The sequence below is a fragment of the Sceloporus occidentalis genome, unplaced genomic scaffold (genome assembly GCF_023333645.1).
Source record: "Sceloporus occidentalis isolate IW3139 unplaced genomic scaffold, rSceOcc1.0.p SCAF_1, whole genome shotgun sequence".
NCBI classification, from domain to species: Eukaryota; Metazoa; Chordata; class Lepidosauria; order Squamata; family Phrynosomatidae; genus Sceloporus; species Sceloporus occidentalis.
This window is the reverse complement of record NW_028316981.1, coordinates 135,243,440-135,268,225: the sequence shown is the minus strand read 5'-3', so window position 1 is coordinate 135,268,225 and position 24,786 is coordinate 135,243,440. Positions and strand designations below refer to the sequence as shown.

At 37.8% G+C, this 24,786-nt stretch overlaps 1 protein-coding gene across 11 annotated transcripts in view; it reads right to left on the bottom strand.

Annotated features, from left to right (window-relative positions):
* Positions 1 to 206: 206 nt before the first annotated feature.
* Positions 207 to 24,786, bottom strand: part of CACNA1G (calcium voltage-gated channel subunit alpha1 G) — a 270,365-nt gene continuing 245,785 nt past the window's right edge. For 10 of the 11 annotated variants that reach the window (XM_089537162.1, XM_089537177.1, XM_089537228.1 and 7 more), the window contains 4 exons: positions 22,471 to 22,605; positions 18,539 to 18,728; positions 12,449 to 12,618; positions 207 to 3,837 (listed from right to left, as the gene is read on the bottom strand). In XM_089537162.1, coding sequence (XP_089393288.1) covers positions 2,977 to 3,837; positions 12,449 to 12,618; positions 18,539 to 18,728; positions 22,471 to 22,605 — 1,356 coding nt within the window. In that variant the 3' untranslated portion in view covers positions 207 to 2,976. The remainder of the gene's footprint in view (positions 3,838 to 12,448; positions 12,619 to 18,538; positions 18,729 to 22,470; positions 22,606 to 24,786) is intronic. The other variant, XM_089537245.1, reaches the window with a different exon arrangement.

Below are 24,786 nucleotides of genomic sequence, written 5' to 3'. Positions count from 1 at the left end.
TCTTTCAAAATCAAAGTCTTCTTCAGTTGAGACAATAGACATCTCCGTATTTCAAAATGATAAAGTACAGTTTCCATCTTGCATTTCCATTATTCTCTCTCTCAAGACATGCCCTTTTACATACAGCAAAATCAGTGAGTTAGTTTTTAGTACCTGTACTTTGGGATACATAGTGTTGGGACACTTTGCTATTCTCTCCCTATTGTTCTGGACTTGAGCTGGGATTATGCCACGCACATTCCAAACACTGTAAAACAAGAATCAACCTGAAGATGATGAGAGAGTATTGCTAGTCCAGATTAGCATTCCAGAGGCCTAACCACTGAAATCAGTACAGATTTTGGGAATAACTAGTTACAAATAACTTGTTACAAATAAAAAGACTACAACCCAAACCACTGAATTTAAATTACAAGAAAAGATATTCCACCTCAATATTAGGAATAATCTGATTACTGTAATAGCTGTTTGACAGTGGAATAGACAGCCTTTGAGGGTGGTGGGTTCACCTTCTTTGGAGGTCTTTAAACAGAGGTTGGATAGGCATCTTTCAGGAGTGCTTTAGTTGTGCATTCCTACATGGCAAGGACTTGAACTTTCCAGATTAACCCTATCAGACTTGCCTCCCTCTCATTGAAATCAATGGCCGCATCCCCCCTAGAAGAAGATATTGGTCTCACCTCAAATCTACCTTTAAAAAAATTATTTTGGAAAATTCGTATTGATTTTAATTTATTTTGTTGTTTAATTTCTATTTTACTGCTTTTTGACTATTGTTTTTATGATTGGGGAAGGGTTGGGAAATGGGACTGCTTTCAATTGTGAATTTTACTCTTATGATATTTTATTGTTATATTGTGTTGTAATCCACCCTGATTCCCTCGGGAAAAGGTAGAATATAAATAAATTATATTATATCATCATTATTATTAGATGGCCCTTGTGCTCCCTTCTACCTCTAAAATTCTAAGTAGTTAACTTGTAACTGAGTCTTTCCTCCAAAAATGACATAAAATTACCATCTGAAATGCAATCAGGGAAATGTTACTCTTTTTTGCAACACAACAGTAATTTTTAATTACTTTTACAGTAAAGGGAATGTGGCTTCACTTAATAATGGAAGAGGAATATCACATCAGTCAAACAGTGCTTTGTGCTGCTGCCTCATGCTCCATTGTGGATATTGAAATGACAACAGGACAGATGTGAGAACATTTTGCTCTGAACCAAAGGCTTGCAAAATTCTGATATTGCTTTTTAAAAAAATTAAAACAAACTAATAACTTAAGTTACTTTTGAGATAAAGTAAATACACATTTTTTGTTTAAAAAACTGCAACTATAAGTATATTCTGCTGAAATAAATAGAGCTTACCTCTGAGTAAATGCATTTAGAATTGCAGTGGTAAAAATACAAGAATGTAGCCACTGTGTGGCTGCCACCAGAGTTCATGATTCTTAGAGCAGTTGCTGTGCTTAAATGAAGTTCTGCTTAGCCATGGTTATATTGAACAAGGATCAAACCTAATAGCACCCAGAGATTTAATTTGTTGTTTATGGAACTCAAGCTTATTAAAGAAACTGTATGAGAAGATAATGGGGGAGGAAGGGAGTGAACTGCCATTAAGTGGTAGCATAGCAGCCGATCATACTGGGAGACAGGGTAGTATTTTGCCTTCTGGCACAGATAGGGAATGGGCTGTACAGATCTGGACTAATTTTGTAAGCAGTAGTGTCACTATTGAGTCCTGCTCTTCCATCAGAAATGTAAATGGGGTGAAGCTACACATATGATTACTTCTCTTGGGCTACCAGATAAGGACAGAATCTTCTTTGCTGTTGTTGTTAACTGCCCTTGAGTCAACCTCGAATCATGGTGAATCTGTGGATGAGACATCTCCAAGGCCCCTTTCCTCAACCACTCTGTTCAGGTCCTGCAGGTTCAGGCCTGTGTCCTCTCTGTGTTCTCCCTGAGTTTACCCATCTAGCATGTGGTCATCCTCTCTTTTTATTGCCCCCTTTTACTAGCATCATTGTCTTGTCTAATTATTCATTTTTTCTCCTGATGTGGCCAAAGCATGACAACCTCAGTTTAGTCATCTTGGCTTCCAAGAGACCTTCCAACAACTTTTCTCCTCTCCCAGGTCACATTCAACATGTTAGGAGGAACAACAGAAGAAGAGAATGGCCCTCATCCTAGGTATTAATCAGCAAGATTTTACAAATCACCATACAACAAGAGCAAATACCTGTCACAAAAGATATGGTCATGTATTGCCAACGACAGCTGGATTTTGTATGTACTGTATCTTTGAAAGTCTTTCTGCAGGTCCCACATGATCTTCAGTTTGTGCACCTGTTTTAGCTCTACATCATAATAAAAATCATTCTAGAGATTATTTTATTGTTGTTATTATTTTAAAAATGCCATTACAGTTGTAAAAAATATCCAAATGGCTATTTTCTACAGATGAGTGAAATACATTATAATTGCAAATAGTTTCATTTTTGTTTGACCATGGGACATGTTTTTCTCAGTAATGCACTAATGGCTACATCTTGTGCTTTGCAAAATAAAAAGGAAAAAAGGGGGAGGGGATTAAATATGTATTGTTAAAGGTTAAAATATTCATTAAAACCCCCCAACATAATCTCAGGAATATTCTGAGATACATAGAACAGAAGAAAATAAACCAGGTCTTTAAGCCACAAAATGTACTACATCCTGCAATACTAGGTTCAATTAATTTAATAAAATAGAATATACATATAGACTCTGAACAATGTATTGCTTTTACCCAAGCAGATCATTTGCTTAAGTAAGCGTGATATAGCTTAACCATTCTAAAACCAACTAGCTCTTTAAACTTTCTTTGGATTTTTAAAAAAATCAGTGCCATTTTAGAATAGAGAGGTTTAATTTATTACATAAGGGAGAAAAGGAACTTTTGGCACCAACAACAGAAAATAAACAAACTTAAGGGTCCACATCTGTTTGATCAAAGGAAAAACTAGGGAGTGTCAACAAGTCTTTCTTTGGGGCTGGAATTACTGACACACTCTCTGGAAGTGTCGAGTCCCCCGTATCCATTGAATCCTTGGAATCCCAAGATGGCGCACGTCTTCTTAAGCAGACGTCTGCACTGGTGGGTGATGCCGTATGTGATCCTCTCAGTAACAATCTCTGCTCATCAGGAGGGTCTATGGATATACATGGGGGGCTCAGTTTTTTCTTCGGTCGTGTTCCTTGTAAGCCTTCCATTTCACTTAAGACCTGACTTATGAAGCCAGAAGAACTAGATGTGGAATGATGCTGAGGGCTGTTTTCCATAGAACAAATTTCTATGGAATGTCTCCTTTGATCATCTAACCAAGATGATGGTTTTTTAAGAAGACCCTGTGTATCTACACTGTAGCATTTCTTCAGGTCCTTCAAAGTAACATTGCCACTGTTGCCTAAGTTTCTCTTAGGGGTCTCAGGTTGAACCACTGAAGAGGCACTCATGGCTGAACAAGTTCCTGAAGTAAAAGAGCTGTTTATTTCTGATATTTCTTGGTCCGTTGGGTCTCCAGATAGCTCTTGAAGGGAGTCTGTACAGGCACACAAATCCGGAATGTGCTTGGATATATTACACTGACTGGAGATATGTTGTTGAGTATGAACGCTTGATCGCCCCCAGCTGGTTGACTCTCTTGTTTCTGAGGGCACCAGAGTGACAGACAGATCCTCAGCAGATGGAGCTGATAAATTTGGATCAGAGAGTTCACTCACCTCAGCATGGATGTTCTCTCGGCTCTCTGAACTATGGGTGTCCGAGGAGTCATTCCGTATTGCCATCTGTACGGATGTGCCAAGGAATCAGAGGAAAACAGAAGGTAACAGACACAGAGGAAAAATGTTAGTGCAAGGTAGCTGCAAATACTAAGAGGCATTTCAGACATGATCATGGAACTTTAATTCTGAATGTTATAGAAGCTCAATCATATGAATACCAGAGGTAAAACATGTTGTGATCAGTTAAGTTCCTCTTTGAGCTCTCCACTCCTTTTCTGCCACGTTACCTACTGAGCACATGAAAACTAGGTTGTAATCTTACTTCTCCAACCTATGATAATATGAATAACCACATTCCTCTGTGAAAAGTGTACTTTGTATTTCATCATGAAAAACTATGGGCCTGAACAGACAGGCCAAAACAAAGTTGCTTCAGGTAACTTTGGAGGTATGCTGTTTAAATGATGCATGAATCTTAAGAGGCCAGAAGCTTTATCAAAGCTCTGCTCCAGTACCTAGGATTGGAGCGTGGCTTTGGAATGGCTTCTGGCCACTTAGGGCGCATGCATCACTTAAACAGCATACCTCCAAAGTGACCCAAAGCAGCTTTATTTTGGCTTGTCTGTTCAGGCCCTATGACAGTATTACAGTATGCATTGTATACCCACATGAAGAACTGTATTACAGTATTTTAGGAACAAGCCAGAAGATAGACAATAACTAAATATGACACATGTTTACATCATAAATGTCACTTTGGGATTAATAGACAAGATGAGCATTTTACAAATTTGATTATTGGTTGAAATCATGCCCAAGCCAAATTTTGTTCCTTGTTCTCTTGCACTGACACTAATTGTGAAGAACTAGCTTCATATTGGACAATGTGGCTTCCTCCATCAAAGCTATTCTATAAAAGGTGCTTTGAGGACAACTGGTTTTAAACAGAAACAGAGGACCAATATTTTTCTTGGAAGCTTTCTAGGCATTCAGGAACTTATGCAGCGTTGGTTTTCAATGAAGTACATAGTCCAGTTAACTATATGCTCAGTTATTTAAGCCTTTATTACCAGATCCTCTCCTGTATTCTTTTTTATTGTCACAAAACCATTCCTAAGAAATCTCCAAAAGCTGCTCTAGAAGCTCATTGAGTGCACAGCAAGATCAGGAGGGTTGCTTTAAAATGTATGAATGTAAAACAGCATTACTGATTGCAAAGTAAATGTCAATGTTTATGTCAGATATGCAGAACATGTTATTACAAAATAATGCAACCAAATCTATTTGGTGAAGTTTTACTTTTATATGTCAACTGTGTCTGCTGTTGTGGAATATGTGTGTATATGTGTATGTGATGGCAGTGGTGGCTGTGAAGGCTTCTGTGTCAGGCAGAACATCAGCTGTAGATTTTAGTCCAAACTGCAAAAGGAGCTATCCAAGGTGCAGAGATTCAAAAGTTAGAAGGTTTAACTCCTTGGAGGCCTCATTTAAAATTCAAACTAAAAGCTGGAATAACTTCACTGCCTTCACTGATCATGGTATATATACACTGATAGTATCTATCATGAAAAGCAAGGCTTTGGTATATGAAGTGAGGAGGCTTGCCAGCATATCTAGAGGCCAATATCTCACTACCTTTATTGTATCATTTATTGTATAAAAGTACCAGTGTGTCACTAGAACAGAATGGAAAAGTTGTCTTTTCTATAGGATGACAGGAAGACAGTCAGTGGCTAGAGATGTTTGAGAATAGGTAGGAGGAATTTGTTAACATCTCTGCTATTTTTCAGCGCATTATGAGTCATCGGCCTTCCTGTGGCATCACTAACTGGGCTTCTGGTAATGGGTGCCCATCTATGTTCTCACCCTGCTAATGTATCGAGCTTCTCGTGTATCTAAAATGTTCGTCCCCATGATCTTAAACTGTTTTAAACCTAACAAACTCCAAATTGTTAACATGATCCATGTTTAATCTAGTTAAATTATTTTATTGTTTAAATAAAAAAATTAAAATTAAAGAGTTTTTGGAAACACATTCATATAAAGGTACAAGAAATTTTGGAAATAAAATTTGAGATGAAGCCTGAAATTTATTTGTTGAATATGTTAGACAAAATTAATCCACGATTACAAAAAAGTCAGGAAAGAGTTTTTTATATTTGATTATCAATTGCTGAATATTGGAAGAAACAAGATTTACCAAGTATTGATGATTGGCTGCTTAAAATTAACGAAATGTAAGAGATGGATCGCTCAACCAAGCAGATATTGATAGGATAGACGCGGAATGGTCTCCAGTCCAAAAATATTGTAAAAGAAGATGGCAATAATGGCAAAAGATCTAGAGAAGGATAGATATCCTTGTTGAAAAGTTTAATCCAAAATTACTGTGATGTTATTATGAAGTTATTATGATGCTATTATGATGTTTTAGAAAGAGGGATACAATTAGTGTATAAGTTAGAAAAAGTTGGTATCAATATACAGTATTAGTTAAAAATACTGTATGGCATTTACTAGCAGGAACTAATGGAGGGATTTTGTTTTATTTAGTATATGACTTTAAAACAAGCAGAAATTTTAGCTAGATTGTATGTACTTTTTAAATATTTTTATTGTGTTTGTATTCTTTTTTGTTAAATTTTAATAAATATATTTAAAAACTGTTTTAAATTGTTTAATCTGTTTATATTGATTTGATTTCTATGCCATCCAGAGTTCTTGTGTATCCCATTAACTTGGTTACCAGTTAACTGGGTAACTGCAGTGCAAAGTGCAAACTAGCAGAACCAAAGCTACAAATCCAGTTTGAATCTTCTTGTTTTTGCAGGCATTTTTTTTTTGGGAGGCAGCCAACAATTTTTACAGTTTGGCTTTAAGAGCTGATCTTCTCTCTTTTATTGACTGTTTTTATGAGACAATAATTATTTTTATTATTTTTAAGCTGCCTTGTGTGGTGCTTTTATAATAGAAGGAAAGGATATGTGTAACATCTTCAACATCACCAACACCACTACTATCTTGGGGTTCCTGACAGCTATCATGGAAGAAAATTCAATTATTACAGCATATACAATATAGAAAATCTATAGACACAATAACAATAGAGGTACGGAATGCAATTGTATGAACGATGAACAACAACCCAGACTTTGGCAATAACTAGTGACACTTATCTTAGGGCCCATACAGACAGGCCAAAATAAAGCTGCTTCGGATTACTTTGGAGAAATGTTGTTTAAATGACACATGCATTTTAAGAGGCCAGAAGCTGCGCCAAAGCCGTCTTCCAGTTCTTAGGACTGGAGCATGGCTTTGGCATGGCCTCTGGCCGCTTAGGACGCATGCATCATTTAAACAGCATACGTCCAAAGTGACCCGAAGCAAATTTATTTTGGCCTGTCTGTTTGGGCTCTTTGTCACTTGTAACTAGTTCATTTGCCCAATAACAAAGATGTAATTGTTATTTGCAACATAATGAAGTACAACTCCTTCAGAAGAAAGCTACTTTGATACTTTGGTTTGTGGGCCAGGACTATAAAACAAAGGTGCAAAGCATTCCATTCTGCCGCTATTAAAATATTCCATGGGGATCTATATAGCATGTGTTGTTTTCCATGAGGTCTTTCCAGCTTTAAAAAAATGAAAATAAAAGAATGAGTTTTATTTTTGCACTTTTTGTTGCAGTTAAGGTCAACTTTTTAGTTACTTTTATAGTTACAGGAGTGCAACCTCACTTATTGCTGGAAGAAGAATGTGAAATGGCTCATGCTTCTGCCTTGTGCTCTACTGTGTGTATTGAGATGGGACAGAGTGGGAGGAAAGAGTGCTTTGTTTTATACCACACACTTGGGCTTCTAGTATTTGTTGTTTTGTTGTTGTGTAAAAACAACAATTAAAACTTTTGTGAATTGCTTTGCCTTTTAAAAGGTATGACTATAACACTACTTTACTACTTTTAGGACCCTGGAATAACAAGTGATTACTTTCAGAAGTAACTTTCCAAACACCACTTTTAATATTCAGAGAATTTTACAGCCCAGATGATTTATTTTTTGTTATGCTGTCAGAAATCTTTGGTAATTGCTAGTAAGAACTGAAATTAAACACTGGTTGAACTCATTCTTTTATTTTTATTTTTTTAAAGGCTAGATTTGACCTCACCGAAAACAACACATGCTGTGTAGATCCCCATGGAATATTTTAATAGTGGCAGAATGGAATGTTTTGCACCTTTTTTTTATAGTCTTGGTCCATGAACCAAAGAATCAAAGTAGCTTTCTTCTGAAGAAAAGCACTCATACAATGCACTGGCAGGGAGCATATTCTTCAACAGAGAACAAGGCTTTATTGTTCCTTAAGTGCATTCAACAGACTAATCTTCACCATGGAATTAGTAGCCAGCTGCCAGACCTTCCAGAGTCTATGGTTTTAGATACAGTGGGGGATGTGGTTGGTCCATTCTACAGCACTGAGGAAAGGAAGGGAAGTGGAATAACAGAAGACTCAGTGGTTAAGGCATGGATATGGATCAAGGATGTGGTGAACAGGATTTAACTACACAAAAGATAAGGAAGGTAGGGAAAAATTATATTTAAAAAAACAAATAAACAAAAAAACCCATACATTATACAGAATAATAAAGAACACTGGCATCTGTTAATATAAATACTTTGCTTATACTGCATTATTATTATTATTATTATTATTATTATTATTATTATTATTATTATTATTATTTACACTGCCTTTCTCCCCATATAGTGACTCAAAGTGGCAAACATCAAATTTAAAACAGCTCTGCCTTGTGGCTAATGGTATAACAAGTTTTTTTTTTAATGGCTAGCTAAATTACTTAAAAATAGAAATGCAAAGGGCTATTTATCCAGGAATGTTGTTCCAGGTCCATGATTCACAGCACTGTGGAAAGACCTATGGTTGGATATATCCACAGTTGCACTAAAATGTGTATTATAAGAGTAAGTATGGATTTACACTTTTGGCATGAATGGCCGGTGAATACTTTGTTATAACAGTGCATAAAGCAGAGATGGGGAATATTTGGTCCTTGAGATGATGTTGACATATACCCCACATCATCCTTCACCACTGGTTGTGCTGCTCAGGGCTATTGGGAGTTGTAGTCCAACAACTTTGGAAAGGCCACACATTCCTCATCCTTGACATCAAAGAAGTGAATTGAACAGAAAAAAATAAGAGGGTCTTGAGGAAACTTCACACAGAGCCTGAAATAAGAGTGATAGTGGATAAGTGTCCCTAATCCCTGCTCTTTGTAAATAGTGCCCTTGAACAGAACTCTTTGCTTCTGATATATAAGATAGATAGAAGTTATAGGAAAGAGCCATCAGCATGACATGGCCTTCTGAAGAAAAAGGGCAGGTGTCATGGTGGGCATGCTATTCTTTTTACTTATTTTTTAAAGCCTTCTTTACTCTCTTGTTTGGCAAAAGCAGCTGCCGCCGAAAAAACTGCCAAGAAAAGTTGCCCAGATAATGAACAACTCAGGAATGGTACTACTGTGCTTACAAGATACAGAATGTGGCAATATTCTGTAATTTGCAACAGAATGATGAAAGCCAGCACTTTCGTTTTCTTTTCTATGGGCTCATAATGCCATAGTTGCAAGTGTGGAAATGTAAAGAAATAACATTATAAATTAAATAAATTAACAGCAGACCTCTACCCCAAAGATTAGATAAGTTTCCAAGGATTGATACATTCTGCAAGATCACACAGGACATTGACATCCTAGTCTCGAACAAACATATTACCCTGTTTAAAGCACGAGGCAAAAATCTCTGTATTTTTACAGAAGGACATTTTAGGACATCTATCAATAGATGGTCTCACAGCCTCACAATGGTTAACAATTCCCATTTCTGCAGGTGAGGCCAACAGAGTTGGTCAAAGGCAAGACAAAAAAGAGAAAAAAAAGAACTTGAAGGACTATACAGTAGCAGGCAGTTTTCTTTGGGGAAGGAGTAAGGGTAATATTATGGATTGATTAGGTCCACAGTTCCAAGGGCATTAATTCTGTGCTTTGAAACAGCACACCTTCCTGTGAGAACTCGTTTATTTCAGGACTAAGACAATGACAGCTGTTCAAAATTACCAGTGAACAGTCATGTCCACAGTCCAGTTGTGGCCAAACCAGCACTTTAGTCAGACCTAGAAAATTTTCCATCTGGAAAATTCTGAGATTTTAGCTCTGGGCAGGCATTAGGAAACGGGAGTACATTTCACAAATGAGGAATGGGACCACTGTAAGCCCCCTCTCCATGTTGCTCCCATTCCTCTCCTTAGTTGAAGAGCAGTGTTTTGAAGAAGACAGTCTCTTCCATTCGTGGAGGCTCCCTATATGATCTGGAATCCTAGAAAATAAACATTCCAGGTCATGCAGAAAACATTCACAAACTGAGGAGGCTCTCCCCCCCCCCCCAAAGTCACAAGGAGACTTTGGAGGAGGGTAGGGCTAAAGCACTCCCCCTCATTGCCTGTTTATTTTATCCCTTCATATAAAACCTGGTTAAGGTTTGTGTGTCTGCCTCATAAAGTAAGTAGCAAACAGTGTGATACAGCATGGCCCCTCACTGATATAAAGCAAGACTTTCAGAAGGTATGTTAAAAGCTCCCATTTCAAGAGACTTAATTCCAGTTTCTTTACAGTTGTCTTCTGTGCAGGGATTCCAGAATAAATGGCTGCCTAGCAAGCCATTTTCCACTAGCAAGAATTCTGGGTTCTCTGTTCTGATATAGCACAGTTAGAAGGATGAAGAATGAATCTGTATGTGTAGTCAAATCATGGTGTGTGTCTAGGTTTCTTGCTTCAGCACATCACCTTGAAAAATCTATTGAATGAACAAAAATGTTTTAAATGCTTCAGCAGGCCTAATTGTATATGGTTTGTTCCTTCCTTAATTTTGTGTTTATTTCTCTTGTCTTTTATAATCTGTCTTGCAAATAAACTTAAATAATTTAAAAAGGAAAGGGAAAGAAAGGACCATTCTGTGTATGGACTGTAGCAAATGGGTATAGCTAAAATGTTCCTCACCTTCCTTATAAATGAGTGGGGGACACAGAGTGGACTCTGCATGGATGCTAAGTGGCTTTGAAATTTGAGGTGCATGCAAGACTCCCCCAAAAAGCTCACTGAGATGCCCACCAAAATAAAATGGATCACCTGAATTTCCAGTGCTGCTCCTACCCTACATTTCCAGTTAGCCAAAATCTTTATATCAAATCATAACCTGGTATTTTAAAATACTGAATCCTCAGCAACTATTTTTTACTGGCTAAGAATGAAAAGAAGGTAGCTAATACAATCATTTATCCTTGTGGGACTGATTGCAAAGGACTGGACTGTTATCCTTTCAACGTCAAGGAGCCTATTCATGGACTGGAACCATGAAATCAATTAGATTTCCTGTTAGTATACCCTGGGTTGTCAGGCTAGCTCAGCATTGGCCTAATATGCTTTGCGAATTTACTCTGTCATTTTAATACTCCAGATTAATGTCAACTGCTCACCTTGGAGCTTCATATTCACATATGAAAGGGCCAAGGATGTGAGGAGGGCTAAATAAATTAGCTGCATTATTTTGGCATTGTTGAAAAGGAAGGTAATGGCCTGAATATGTGGGCTATTAAGTAATCACTTGCACAATAAGCTATTTTGGGGAAATGAAAAATGATATTTAATGGCATGTATTAATACTCTCAATCTAGCATTGAGCCATTAGCATTTTAAAAAATAGGGATGAGAGTCTAAATTATTCACAACAATTTTGCTTTCAGTCCTGGTAAGTTCTGGGCATCAAATGGCATCAAATTACACTTATTATTTAAAGACTATTGAATAAGTACAGAGAAAACATATACTTTAATAATGTCATTAATAATTATGGGATGTAGTCATGTAGGGGTCCTATGTCATGCAAGTAGGTGTTCAGGAGTATCATGTGACCCAATCATATGATCAGCTGATTGAGGGAAACATCATATGTGTAAGCAGTAGATAGGGTTAAGAGGCAAACCTGATTAAATGATTTACAAGCATAAATTCTGTCTTGTTGTCAAGAAAAAGATATACCCCTCTCAGTTTGATCACTTCAGAAATCGACCTGTGTAGACTGCACAGTCCATCATGATTGCATCAGCCTTTTGGATTTGCTGTAGTCTTGGCAAATGCTGCCATGCCCTCTCCTTAAGGTATAATGGAAACTGGAGGTGCCATCACAGCCAATCCAATATGAGCCCTAATTTAGGCAAATATTGGCATGCTCACAGAATCCACTTCCAGGTGCAATATAAGAAGCTACCTTGTACCTAAGTCACCCTGTTGGCTAGTACTGCCAACTCTGAATGGAAGGAAAGCAATAGCTCTCCAGGCATTGAAGTATAATTACTTCCTATCTATAGGCCCTAGGTATTCCCTGCTGGCCTCCTATTCAAGTACTAGACAGGGCCTGACCCTGCTTCACTTCTGAAATAAGATGATATCAGATGTGTTCAGCGAGATATGCTGGATGTTTGTCTCTTTCCAAAGTAAGTTTGTGGCCACCTCTTAAGGACCACCAGCATAGCCTTTTACTTTGTTGGCCATACATATTTGTATGAAACCCATGAGAGATGTAACAGCAACAACTCAGCTTACCTGTCTGCGAAGTAACCGTTCTGCAGAAGGTGAATGCACAGGTGGAGGGAGAGTGGGTTTACGTTCCCAGTCAAGATGGCATTGGGGCTTGAGGTGGTGGAAGAGATCTTTTGGAATCTGTAGAAAAGCATCAATATTTGCAGGCTGTGACTGCACCGAAGTTGTTGAGCCTGAGAAGGAGAAAATGTGAGATCAGATTAGGAGCTTGACTGCCACACATTCAATTTCCTAATAACATTCTGTTTCTCTTTAATTTGGCAGGGGGTGGGGAGAAGTAGCCATGTAAGTGTGCTGCAGTGAAACTAATAGTGCTTTAAAGACTAGCAAGATGTAGTTGGCCTAAGTTGTCATGGACTCTTATGCTCCTGATGAAATGGGCTGGAGTTCATGATAGCTTAAGCCAGATAAAACTGCCTGAAGTGCCACATTGCTTTTCTCTTAAACACGTCACCTGCTTTTCTGCATTTATCGCTTGGTGTTATCATGGCTATGGATAAGACTTGGGCTTGAATTCAAAGATACAATTGCAAGAGCAAATATCTTTGGTCATGGAGTGATGTCTCGTCATTTCTGGTTTCTGTTTTCAGTTTTCAAACATTTGGGTGGAGTGGGTGAGTTAGGGAATGAAACAGGGCAAACTGCTACAAGGGCAGTTTGGGATCTTTTCTTATAAATCTGAAACAAACAAACAAAACAACAACAACCCTGAATTATTATTTTTTAACAGAGTGTGAGGATCCAGGGGTTTGGGGGGCAGGGGCGGGGAGGGTTCCTTGCTCCTGTTCACAGAGTAGCTGCTGCTTCCCTTCCCAGATGTAGATGCAAAACACAACTCTAGAAGTTGTGCTGGAATTTAAACTCAGCCAAATCCTCAAGGCCAGCAAATTCCTCATTTGCCTGGAAGACAATTTCATTGTCCAAAATGTGGAAGAGGAAACAAGGGGGTCAGCTATTTTAGATCTGATCCTAACCAACAAGGATGACTTGGTTAATGGGGTGCAAATGGTGGGATCATTGGGTGGGATTGACCATGTTCTCCTGAAGTTTGTTATACAGTGGAAAGGAGAAGCCAGACATAGCCAGACACACATTCTAGACCTTAGGAGAGCCAATTTCAGTAAACTTAGAGAAGTACTGGGGGTGATCCCATGGTCAGAAATACTAAAAGAGAAGGGAGTTCAGGATGGATGGGAGTTTCTCAAAAGGGAGATACTGAAGGCACAATTTCAAACAGTTCCACTGAGGAAGAAAAATGGGAGATGTCTCAAGAAACCTGGATGGATGACTAAGGAACTTTAAACTGAGCTAAGTTTTAAATGGAACATGTATAAATAATGGAAAAATGGGGAAATCACCAAAGGGGAATTCAAGCAAATCGCGAGTACATGTAGGGGTAAAGTCAGAAAAGCTAAAGAACAGAATGAACTCAGGCTTGCTAGAGAGGTTAAGAACAACAAAAAGGTCCCTTTTGGATATGTCTGCAGCAAAGGAAGAAGAAGGAAATGGTAGGGCCACTGTGTGGAGAAGATGGCAAAATGCAAAAAGGAGACAGAGAAAAGGCAGAATTACTCAATACCTTCTTTGCCTCAGTCTTCTCAGAAAAGGTAAAGGGTGCTCAACCTGAGGAAAATGGAGCAGAAGACAGAATAGGGGAAATTAAGCACAGAATGAGTAAAAAGATAGTACAGGAATATAGTTAATCTAAATGAATATAAGTCTCCAGGACCTGATGAACTACATCCAAGGGTATTAAAAGAACTGGCAGATGTAATATCAGAGCCAGTGGCAATAATCTTTGAGAACTCCTGGAGAACAGGAGAAGTCGCAGTAGACTGGAGGAGGGCAAACATTGTCTCCATCTTCAAAAAGGGGAAAAAAAGAGGATCCCAACAATTTTTGTCCAGTTAGTTTGACATCAATACCAGGAAAGATTCTAGAGCAGATCATTAAACAGGGAGTCTGTGAACATCTAGATGTCAATTCCATAATCACAAAAAGTCAACAAGGGTTTCAGAGAAACAAGTCATGCCAGACAAATCTGATCTCTTTCTTTGATAAAATTACCAGCTTGGTAGATGAAGGAAATGCTGTGGATATAGTATACCTTGATTTCAGTAAGACCTTTGACAAGGTTTCCCATGACATTCTTGCAAACAAGCCTGTAAAATGTGGGCTAGACAAGGCAACTGTTACATGGATTTGTAATTGGTTGACCGGCTGAACCCAAAGGGTGCTCAACAATGGCTCCTTTTCATCCTGGAGGGAAGTGACCAGTGGGGTCCCACAGGGCTCTGTCCTGGGCCCAGTGCTATTCAACATCTTTATCAATGACTTGGAGGACAGAATTGGGAGCATACTTCTCAAATTTGCAGATGACACCAAATTAGGAGTAGTAGCAAATACCCCAGAGGACAGGATCAAAATTCAAAATGACCTGAATAGGCTAGAAAGCTGGGCCAAAGCTAACAAAATGAAATTCAACACAGAGAAATGTAAGGTACTGCACTTAGGGTGGAAAAATGAAATGCACAGATATAGGATGGGGGACACCTGGCTGAACAAAACTACACGTGAAAGGGATCTGGAAGTCCAAGTAGACCACAAGTTGAACATGAGTCTACAGTGTGATGCAGCAGATAACAAGGCCAATGCGATTTTAGGCTGCATCAGTAGAAGTATAGTGTCTTGATCAAGGGACGTAATAGTGCCATTCTATTCTGCTTTGGTCAGGCCCCACCTGGAATACTGTGTCCAGTTCTGGGCACCACAATTGAAAAAGGACATCGAGAAACTGGAGCATATCCAAAGGAGGGTGATTACAATGGTGAAGGGTCTGGAAACCATGCCCTATGAGGAATGACCTAGGGAGCTGGGGATGTTTAGCCTGGAGAAAAGAAGGTTAAGAGGTGATATGATAGCCCTGTTTAAATATTTGAAGGGATGTCATATTGAGGAGGGAGCAAGCTTGTTTTCTGCTACTCTGGAGAACAGGACCCGGAACAATGGATGCAAGCTACAGGAAAAGAGATTCCACCTCAACATTAGGAGGAACTTTCTGACAGTAAGGGCTGTTTGACAGTGGAATACACTCCCTAAGAGTGTAGTCGAGTCTCCTTCCCTGGAAGTCTTTAAACAGAGGCTGGATGGCCATCTGTCAGGGATGATTTGATTGAGATTTCCTGCATGGCAGGGGGTTGGACTGGATGGCCGTTGTGGGCTCTTCCAACTCTACGATTCTATGATTCTACGATTCATGTCACTATCATTTAATAATATGGGCCATGGTGATCCACAGTGGCTTGAAATTGTGGCTCTGAAGCCCACAGTTCCAGAGGGCCCACTGTATCTCAGAACAGGAACTTCAGTAACAATAGTGATGCTTTCCAAATGCAGCTTGGCAGTTTATGCTCTCTTGTCATTCACACATTGTATTTCTCATCCTTCCTACTCAATCTGCTGTCCTCCTCACTATCAGAATGTGTACTGTAAACTCCTTGGGGCAGTAATCTGTCACTTTTGCGTATGTTATTCTGTAAATCAACATTCACAGTCATGGGATTATGTAAACAACAGCAAGTATTTTCTTGAATTTAGAAAAAGTCAGCATGCTTGAAGACTAAATTTAACACTTGGGGAGACACCCTTGAGACTATGTAACAAGGAAGAACTAATACAACCTGCTTTACCTAACCGTTTCATTATATCAGAATTGGAAACCATTTTTCTGTCAAGGGCATTTCCTCGGGGTGGTCTGTATGACAGATGCATTCCACTCATTTGTGGCAGACTGGGCTATCTCTTTTTTTTAATGTCTCTCTATCTTTCTTTTATCATGCCACTCCCTTTTCTCTCTGCCACCCTCAGTTTAAGGATCTCTAGTTCATTGCTGGATCATGTAATATCAATTTCTGTTCTCTTCTTGGCTAAGAACATTTTTGCATATCTAAAACTGATGAAAATAGTGCTGATAAGAAGCTTCTGGTGTGCTATATGTTATATTTAGATACTCCCATCCCTAAAAAGTGAGAACCAGCATTATCTATTGGTCTGAGTTTTGGAACGATGACTCTAGAGATTACGGTTTGATTCCCTCCTTGGCCATTGAAACCTTGACCTTGGGCAAGTCCCACACTCCCATAAAACCCCATGCCTTAGGGTGGTCATAAGTCAGAAGCAACTTGAAGGCACACAACAACAACAATTTTTAAGAAATATACAAAAAATCAAGAAAAAGTTACCCAAATTGAGTTTTGCATGGTCCTATTGAGTGCACATTGTTGACCCCCAAATTCTGTGCTTTATCAAATTCTGTGATCATATAATGTGCAAAAATTATTTTGTTCCTTTGTCCTGGACCCTACATCCACTTGAAAATTATATCATATAAAGTTGGGGTAGATAACATTTAGATCAAAGTGCACTGGTAGGTCACTGGCCACTATGTGGGGCCAGCTAGTGCAAAGAGTGCTGGACCAAATGGGACATGAGCTGATCCAGTAAAACCATCTTTATTAACAAGAGAACATAATGAGTGTGTTATTTATTGGAGTCAAGATGCCTTGTCATTAAATGTTATGTATGTACAGTATGCACAGTATGGTTTAAATACAATACCATACATTGATCTGCATTGTTGTTAAAACATACTGATAGATCATGAGAATTCTACTTTTAAAAAAAAAGACTGCCTAAATCTGAAATCAGACTGCTCTTGGCTGCATTGGGTGCTCAGTGGCATTGCCAATCAACCTAACAGACTGTGAAAGGTCTCACTCTCTAATGCTTTTTTCCCATAGTACAGGAGCAGCTCTCTATGGAGAGCCTCAGTGTTTTGTTTGAGTGAATGGAATGAAGTGCCGCATCAGCACCAGTGCTATCTGGATTAAAGAGCAGGGTGCTGCGTCTTGGAAATGTTTGGCACTGTTGGATAAAGATCTTTTGAGAAGCTTCAAAATCACATTACCTGGGACATTACTTTTGATCTTAAATTATTTCATGTTATGCTCGTGCCAAGGTACACTTGCTTTGCCTAATAACTATAGTTTCCCCATGTTTTATTCCCGCTGCTAAACTGTAATGTTCCCATTACTATGCAAATTTCAATACCCTTTTAGTAATCTCTTTGCATTTTGTACTGTTCTGAACAGTACTCTGAAATTATGTCTTTATGGGGCTACAGTGAATGATGATGGCACCTAGGAAAATTTTTTTTCTTCAATGTGAAATATGTCTTCGTGAGATGCTTTTGTAGAGAAACTAGATCAACCATAATTTTTTTCTATTCAATGTACTTTCTAGAAAAAGAAGATTACGTTTGGGAGGGGGAAATCATTTTGTTCCTGATCCTTTAGTTAGTATGCTTCTGATTCATAAATCCTCTCAACAGCAGAGGACACTTGAGGGGGGGTGTCTTATTTTTTCTGGTTGTTGCAAAGGTCGGGGTGCTTAGCTTGCAACCTTAGTTTTCATGGGGTTCTAATCTTCATCTCCTTTAATTCCAGGATCCATGATTCCATTACAGAGAGCCTAGCAAAGGGCCCAGTTTTATCATTAGACAGACTAAGCCAATTGCCTCAGGGAACAGATACTAGGGGACTGCAACAGCATTGACCTAGTTATTCCTCCCAAGCCCCCTGGCTGTTGCTCTTTCTTAGTAGATAAAACTGTGTGTGCCATATTATCATCCAGTATTAAGCAAAAAGCCTCAGCGTGGCAATACCAAAACAAACAACTAAAAGGTAAAAAAAAAAAAAAAAAACAACTGCACACGTATGGCCAAGTAATATCAGGCCAAGATGGCAAAAATAATTAATGAGGAATAACCCACAAGCTAGGAGAGGATGCAGCAGTTTGCTTTTGCTTGAGTCTACTGGGAAGAGCAAGATTCCACCCCCTCTTTTCTGGCTGAGTTCATGGAGTGCAAGAACTGTTTGCAATAATAGAAGTAAGCTACGGACAAAGGGTGAAAGTGGGAGAAGGAGAGATAAACTTGGACATTTAAAAGGTGGCTGAAAAAGTTGAATGACAGAAGATGAACTAAGACAGTTGGAGGGTATACTTCCATACATATCTGAGGTAAAAGCTTTGTACCTGACTGGGATTTTTGATGGGATGAATTCTTTTCTCCAGAGGAGTCATTATATGTGCTGGTGTCTGGAGCCTGGAACATATAGCTGTCATTTGGCAAAGAATGGGTGCGGCCTACAGAAGGCTTTCTTACGCTCAATAGATCCTTGTTTGGTGAGGTGGTCAGAAGATCAATTCCGGAGGGAAGTTTCGTCTGAAAAAGAAAAAGAGAGGACATCACAGAAGTAGAAAAATATGCTACTCACTGGAACTTTTACTGACAACCACTACAACAGACATGGGAGACAGAGAGCATGCATGTTATCACAATGTACAAATTCTACTGAAATCGAATGGAATTTGCACAGATGGACTGACCATGAAATAGTACCCTAATTTTATCCTGCTAAGGTATCACCACACAGAGAACAAATCACATATAAAAAGAACAAAATACAATACAGGGAAACAGAAAAACAACACTGCAGTTATAAACCATGACTATTTCAGGAATAACTGAACAAGCATCATGCCTCAAGGTTTGGTAACAGGTGCATGCTTTGCCAAATATTCATCATTTGAAATAGGAAAGAACAACCCCCTCACCCAAAAGTAAGTGCAATTTTGCTAGGGGCATGTACATTATCTTAGTGAATTTGATTAACAAGTGGGGAGGGATTAGCATCTTATGGACTGTTTTGACCATCGTTGACTTTATGTTGCAAGAAGAAAAAATAGGCCACTTACAAAAGCAGAATTATAAAAGGAGTCTGCAAGTTTATTTTCAGCAATGAAAACAAAAATGGAAAAACATTTAAAAATTATTCCATTAACTTCTAAAAGATAGAAATAGATTGTGACAATATTGTTCAGTGAAGAAGATCTAACCCCAAGAGCATTTCATAGTAGTGTAAAAAAAATAAAATAAAACCTACCAAAAGGATTTTGCAAATATCCTCAATACAAATGTCTACTAGTACTAATGGCAGAACAAAATATGAGTGTGCATTGCAAAGTATAATAAAATAGAATAGAATTTATTTTAAAAGAGACAAAAGAAGATATTCGACTGTTGTCCATTTAACCAGCCTTCTCTGTCATGTGGTATGAATCTCATTTCTTCTTTAATCTGATGATTTAGATATGACATTTGTCTGTCTCTAATAATTCAAATAAGCAGTCATTTCTGTTCCACAGCAATCCCAAGTGCTTACATAATTCAGTAAAAATTTCTCCCTTTTGTGATGATACTTTCTTCCAGTTTGGAAAGTGGCCCACATTCAGGTGGCTTCAACAAATGTATTTTGAAATTGACGGGAAGTCTTTGACAAAATGAAAAAAAAATCTATTCTTATGCACAGAGTACATCTCTTATGCACATAGTATATCTCCCTGTGGTAATTCCCCTCTTCTTTGGTCCTTGTTGTCTGCATGTTGTATGTTTACTTTTACATGTGCAGTTCCATGTACAATATTTGATATTTTCAGGCTTGGTTTACAGGTTTTTAAAACATATATATATATACACAGAATGGCATTATTTGTACAGGTAACAACATACCCTCCAACATTTTATGAAAACTGGGGTAAGTGTGGACAAGCAACATCAGAGTATGGTCAAGATGTTGAGGAAGAACACACAAGCCAGAAGAGGCTGCAGCAGTTTGCTTTTTCCTGAGCATACTGGGAAGGACATAATCGTACCCTCTCCTCTCCCTCCCTGCTAAACCAATTGCTAACTTTTGCATTTTGAACTCAGTTTGCATCAAGTGGAAGTAAGCTGAGGAAAAGGGGGAAAGAGGGTAGAGAAGAAACTGGGACATTTTTTTTAAAGTTGAAAAAGTGGGATGATAAAAGGATTAACTGGGACTGCCAGATCAGACAATTTACACAAATTGTGCTGAATTGTTTCAGCAAATAAAATAAACACAGAAAGGAAGAAAGACCTATGAGATTGTCTCTGGGGTTCTCTGAAATAACTGTGCAAGTTCAGGGGATAATAAAGTAATGGTGAAATGTTCATATAGTAAAGAGTGACATAGTCAGTATGTAGAGAGATCTTGTAACACCTTTGAGACTACTGAAAGAAAGAAGTTGGCAGCATGAGCTTTCGTAGACTTTAGTCTACTTCCTCAGATGCATCAGTGAGTCTCATGCTGCCAACTTCTTTCTTTCAGTGAGTCTCAGAGGTGCTACAAGATCTCTCTACATACTGATTCTACAGACTAACATGGCTATATCAGTGAAACAGTCAGTGTGACTACAGTATTAACAATAAAAGTACAAATATTAAAGATCTATGGTAAAGTTAGAAGAAGAACATGGTCATGGTTGGGATAAATGGCATTGTAAATGTTTGCTTATACAACTATTAAAGGTATTTTTGGAGCCCAATGTATAGTTAATTAGTAACTCTTAGGCACTGCTGGCTTTAGTGTGAAGACAGTAACAGTGATGGATAAATAGAGGCAAGATATAAGATTAGATGTAGAGTCAGATTTCATAGCTAGTTCAATTCATGTGAAAATCAGCTGGTGAGGCAATGCCTGCAGTTTCCTAAGTAGTAGCTAAGTGTATTTTATTTTCCATTTTTGATATAGCTGAAACAAGTGCTGAAACAAAATACTACTATCCCTATTGTGTTGAATTTCTCAATATACTGAAAAAACTCATTATGATGCCATCAAAAAATAGAGCTACAATGGCAATATTTTTTAAAAAGGGTTTTACCCAATTGCATTATAGTTCTGATGTTGTCATTTAAATTGTGAATGCTATGAAAAATAGCTGTTATACATTCAAGATATGCACACTCAATATTTTTAAAATTTGTTAATATTATTCTACATTTGCAAGTAAAGCAGCAGGCATTTTGGGCTGAAATTAGATATCCTAATATTGTCACCATGTTTGCTGAGTAGCACAGGCCCAATAAGCCTTTAGGATCTTCTGGATCCAAAAACCTACATTAAGGTTTATCTTGATAGAGCTGTCAAAATGCTGTTCTTGCCACTCAGTATCTTGATTTGAAAAACAAACAAACGGCCAATTAAAAATATTCATTGTTGCATTCTGAGTCTTTTGCATATGGTGCCATGAAGCATGATGGGAAATACTGTCACGGTTTAAAAGAGATGTGTCCCGAATAAGTAATAATTATGAAGGCAATCTATAAATGGTAGAAGACTCAACACAACACACAGCTAAAGGTAGGTATGTGAACAAGAGAAAACAAGAATGGATCCATTAAATGTTGGAAAGTAGTTAATGTCTATTTTACGGCAGAAATAAAGCATTTTGTTGCTACACATCAGCTATAAATATCTAATGTTTCAGGGAAAGATGGTTAAAGCAGGGCTCAAAATACTGGTTCATAATTTAATAAACTTTTATCCTTGATTCTAAGATGTCTGAAAAAAACTTGTCTCCAATGAATGTACAACATAAGCAGCTTTGTCATAGATCCAGATCTGATAGTTTATGTTCAAAAAATTCTTACTGAAATTGACTGCCAAACTATCTACAGATGTTTTTAGAATAATTTGTTCAAAGGAACAGAACATTAAGTGGGATCCTTTATGTCATGGCATTTTCCATGTGTCCATAAACAATGCATTTTGTCTCTGATGTGGTTAGATTATAGACTAGATTAATTTTTCAGGGAGAATGGGCACTTTCTTTGTAAGTAATATGCAAAATAATGCAACAACAACAACAACAAAACACTTCAGAGGTACCATTGAGGCTAACTTCAAACAGAAAGGTATTAAATACATTTCTTTGAGGTAACATTGAGGGTAACCTCAAACAGAAAGGTACTGAATACATTTCTTTGTTACATGGTTAATTGCAATTACAATTTTGCTCATCTGAAAATGCCATAGCTCTATCACCCACTTGATAACAGTATTTAGAACCCTGTAAACATCAGAATATACAGTGACCAGCATATGTACATTGCTCTCCGGGGCATTAAGTAAGAAAGTGTTATTATCATCAGGTAAAGAGTCATCCGTCAGAGCTAAGGACCAGGAATTTTCAGAGAGTATGTCTGACGTCAGAGACAGAGCCTCCATCTCAGCTAGAGGGATCTAAACAAGGGAGAGATGATCAAACATAAGAAACGAGGACACATGTAAATGTTTTTGAGAAAAAAAGAAGAAAGAAAGAAAGCTAACATCATTATTATCATCTATATAGTATGGTACTTCCTCTTCTATTAAGTGCATTTGCGTCATGCAGATAAACCCATAAGGAAATAGAGCTTAACCTCTTTTTATTGAAAATAAATTCTGAAAAGGCTTACCAATAATGCATGACAGAAATCACCAACCGTACATTAAAGATGCACTGATTGATATAATCTTTTGAGGGACTAACCTAGGGTGTTAAAACACTACTACTCCAGAATTAAGTTTTAAAACCTAGCCAATTTACATTTAAATGTTACACACTTTCAGAAATTTCCTAATGTTCTGTATCTCCTTCTCTTCAAATGCTATGGCAACACTCCCTGTTTACTCAGATGCGTCTTTTAAAACTGAATTTTGCAAGCTGGGCTCCAAAGAGCAACTGTGCCAAGTGAGGACATGATCTTTCCCCACCCACCGAACATCCACATGCCTTCCCATTACTGAAAAGCCTGTCAGCCTGCTGTATGGCAGAAGAAGCCACACTCTAAGACCAATCCCCCTTTGCACAGCTCTTTTGGATGGCAATCCCCAGCTTTCAATGCTACATGTTGAACTTTTCTTCTTAAAGTACTAGGATTGCATTACAGGTTTACTGGACGTGGTGAGATGAGGTCTGATGGAATTGTTAGATTGAGTTAGGAATTACTGGTTTCTTACACCATGGCAAAAGGGAATGCCAAAGTAGCCATTTATCAAACACTATATCTGTTATGTTAAGAATACAGTAAAACCTCCACATTTTCTGGAGCTAGGGATGCAGGACTCCCATGGAAGTTGAAAAACCACAAAACAAACAAACAAACAAACAAACAAACAAAAAACAAAAAACCCCACAAATAACAACCCACTTTTTTTTAAACTGGAGAGAATCCCTCTTTAAGAATCTTTAGGTCCTCCAGCACATCTCACAGGGAGAGACTTTTTTCTGCGCTGAAGATAAAAGTAATTCTTCAAGAAAGATCAGTCCAAAGTAACTAGGCACAATAATCCATTAAAACTAATGGAACCCATCATGAAGAATTCAGCTCTTTATTTAAAAATCCTCTCTACATAAATTTCTTTGAAGACCTTAAAGAAGTCCTAGATTAATGATAAATATTTTCCTTTGTATTTTATGGACTATTTTAGATTCTATTGAAAAAGCCATGTTTCTTCTCAAAAAGACACAGTTTTTACTATTAATCAATTCATAAAGCAGGACTGTCACGGTCCTCATACCCAAGCAATATGTTACTACATTTTAGTATGGAGTGCTGAATTTCTAAGTCATTTCCCCAAAGCTAGGCATCTGATTTGTGGATTTTTATGTGTTTCTCTCTATAAACATATGAGATTTGTTTTTTTGCAAGAAATATTTACACTGCCATAAAACTGACACATATCAATAGCTGCTATTAGATCAAGGTATATGTGTATTCAGTGCCATCTAACTTTTCCTTTCTCTCAGCAGTTTTTTGGGGGGCCAACCAATTAGCTCTTTTACTTTAAACATTCAAGCAACTGTGTCCAATGGCAATGAATCTTCCAGGATATAGAGTGGAGATCAGAGTGGCTTATATCTAATCCAGAAATATATGGTTTTGTAGGAGACGTTAAAGAAGGCTAAACTCATAGATTTGAGTGAACCTGTAAGATAAGCATGCATGAATTATTTTCTGAATTCATGTAGTAGTAAATATTTTGATCTGGATCACATACCTAAGAAATTATGTAATACAGTGTGGGCAGTAAACCCTTTATTTTTTTTTTCAAATTACAGTGATAACATTGTGATAAAAAATTACAGTAGCTTCCAGATATCTTAGGAAATCTGCCTTTGGCTGTAAATGGAACTGATGGTAAGTTGTGAACAGTTCTCAACCACCACAATGAAAAGGAATTCCTGGGCATCACAAACAAGCATTAATTGGTATTACTAGGTCTTTGCTACCACCAAGTAAAAATATTCTGGTTTTACTACATTTTTTATTGACTCCTCAGAAATGGGAGTGACTGGCAAGAGCATAAGCTTATCTTAAGACGATTATAGCATGACCTGACGTGTATTCATTTGGAAGAGAGGAAAAAGAAATTTAGTTC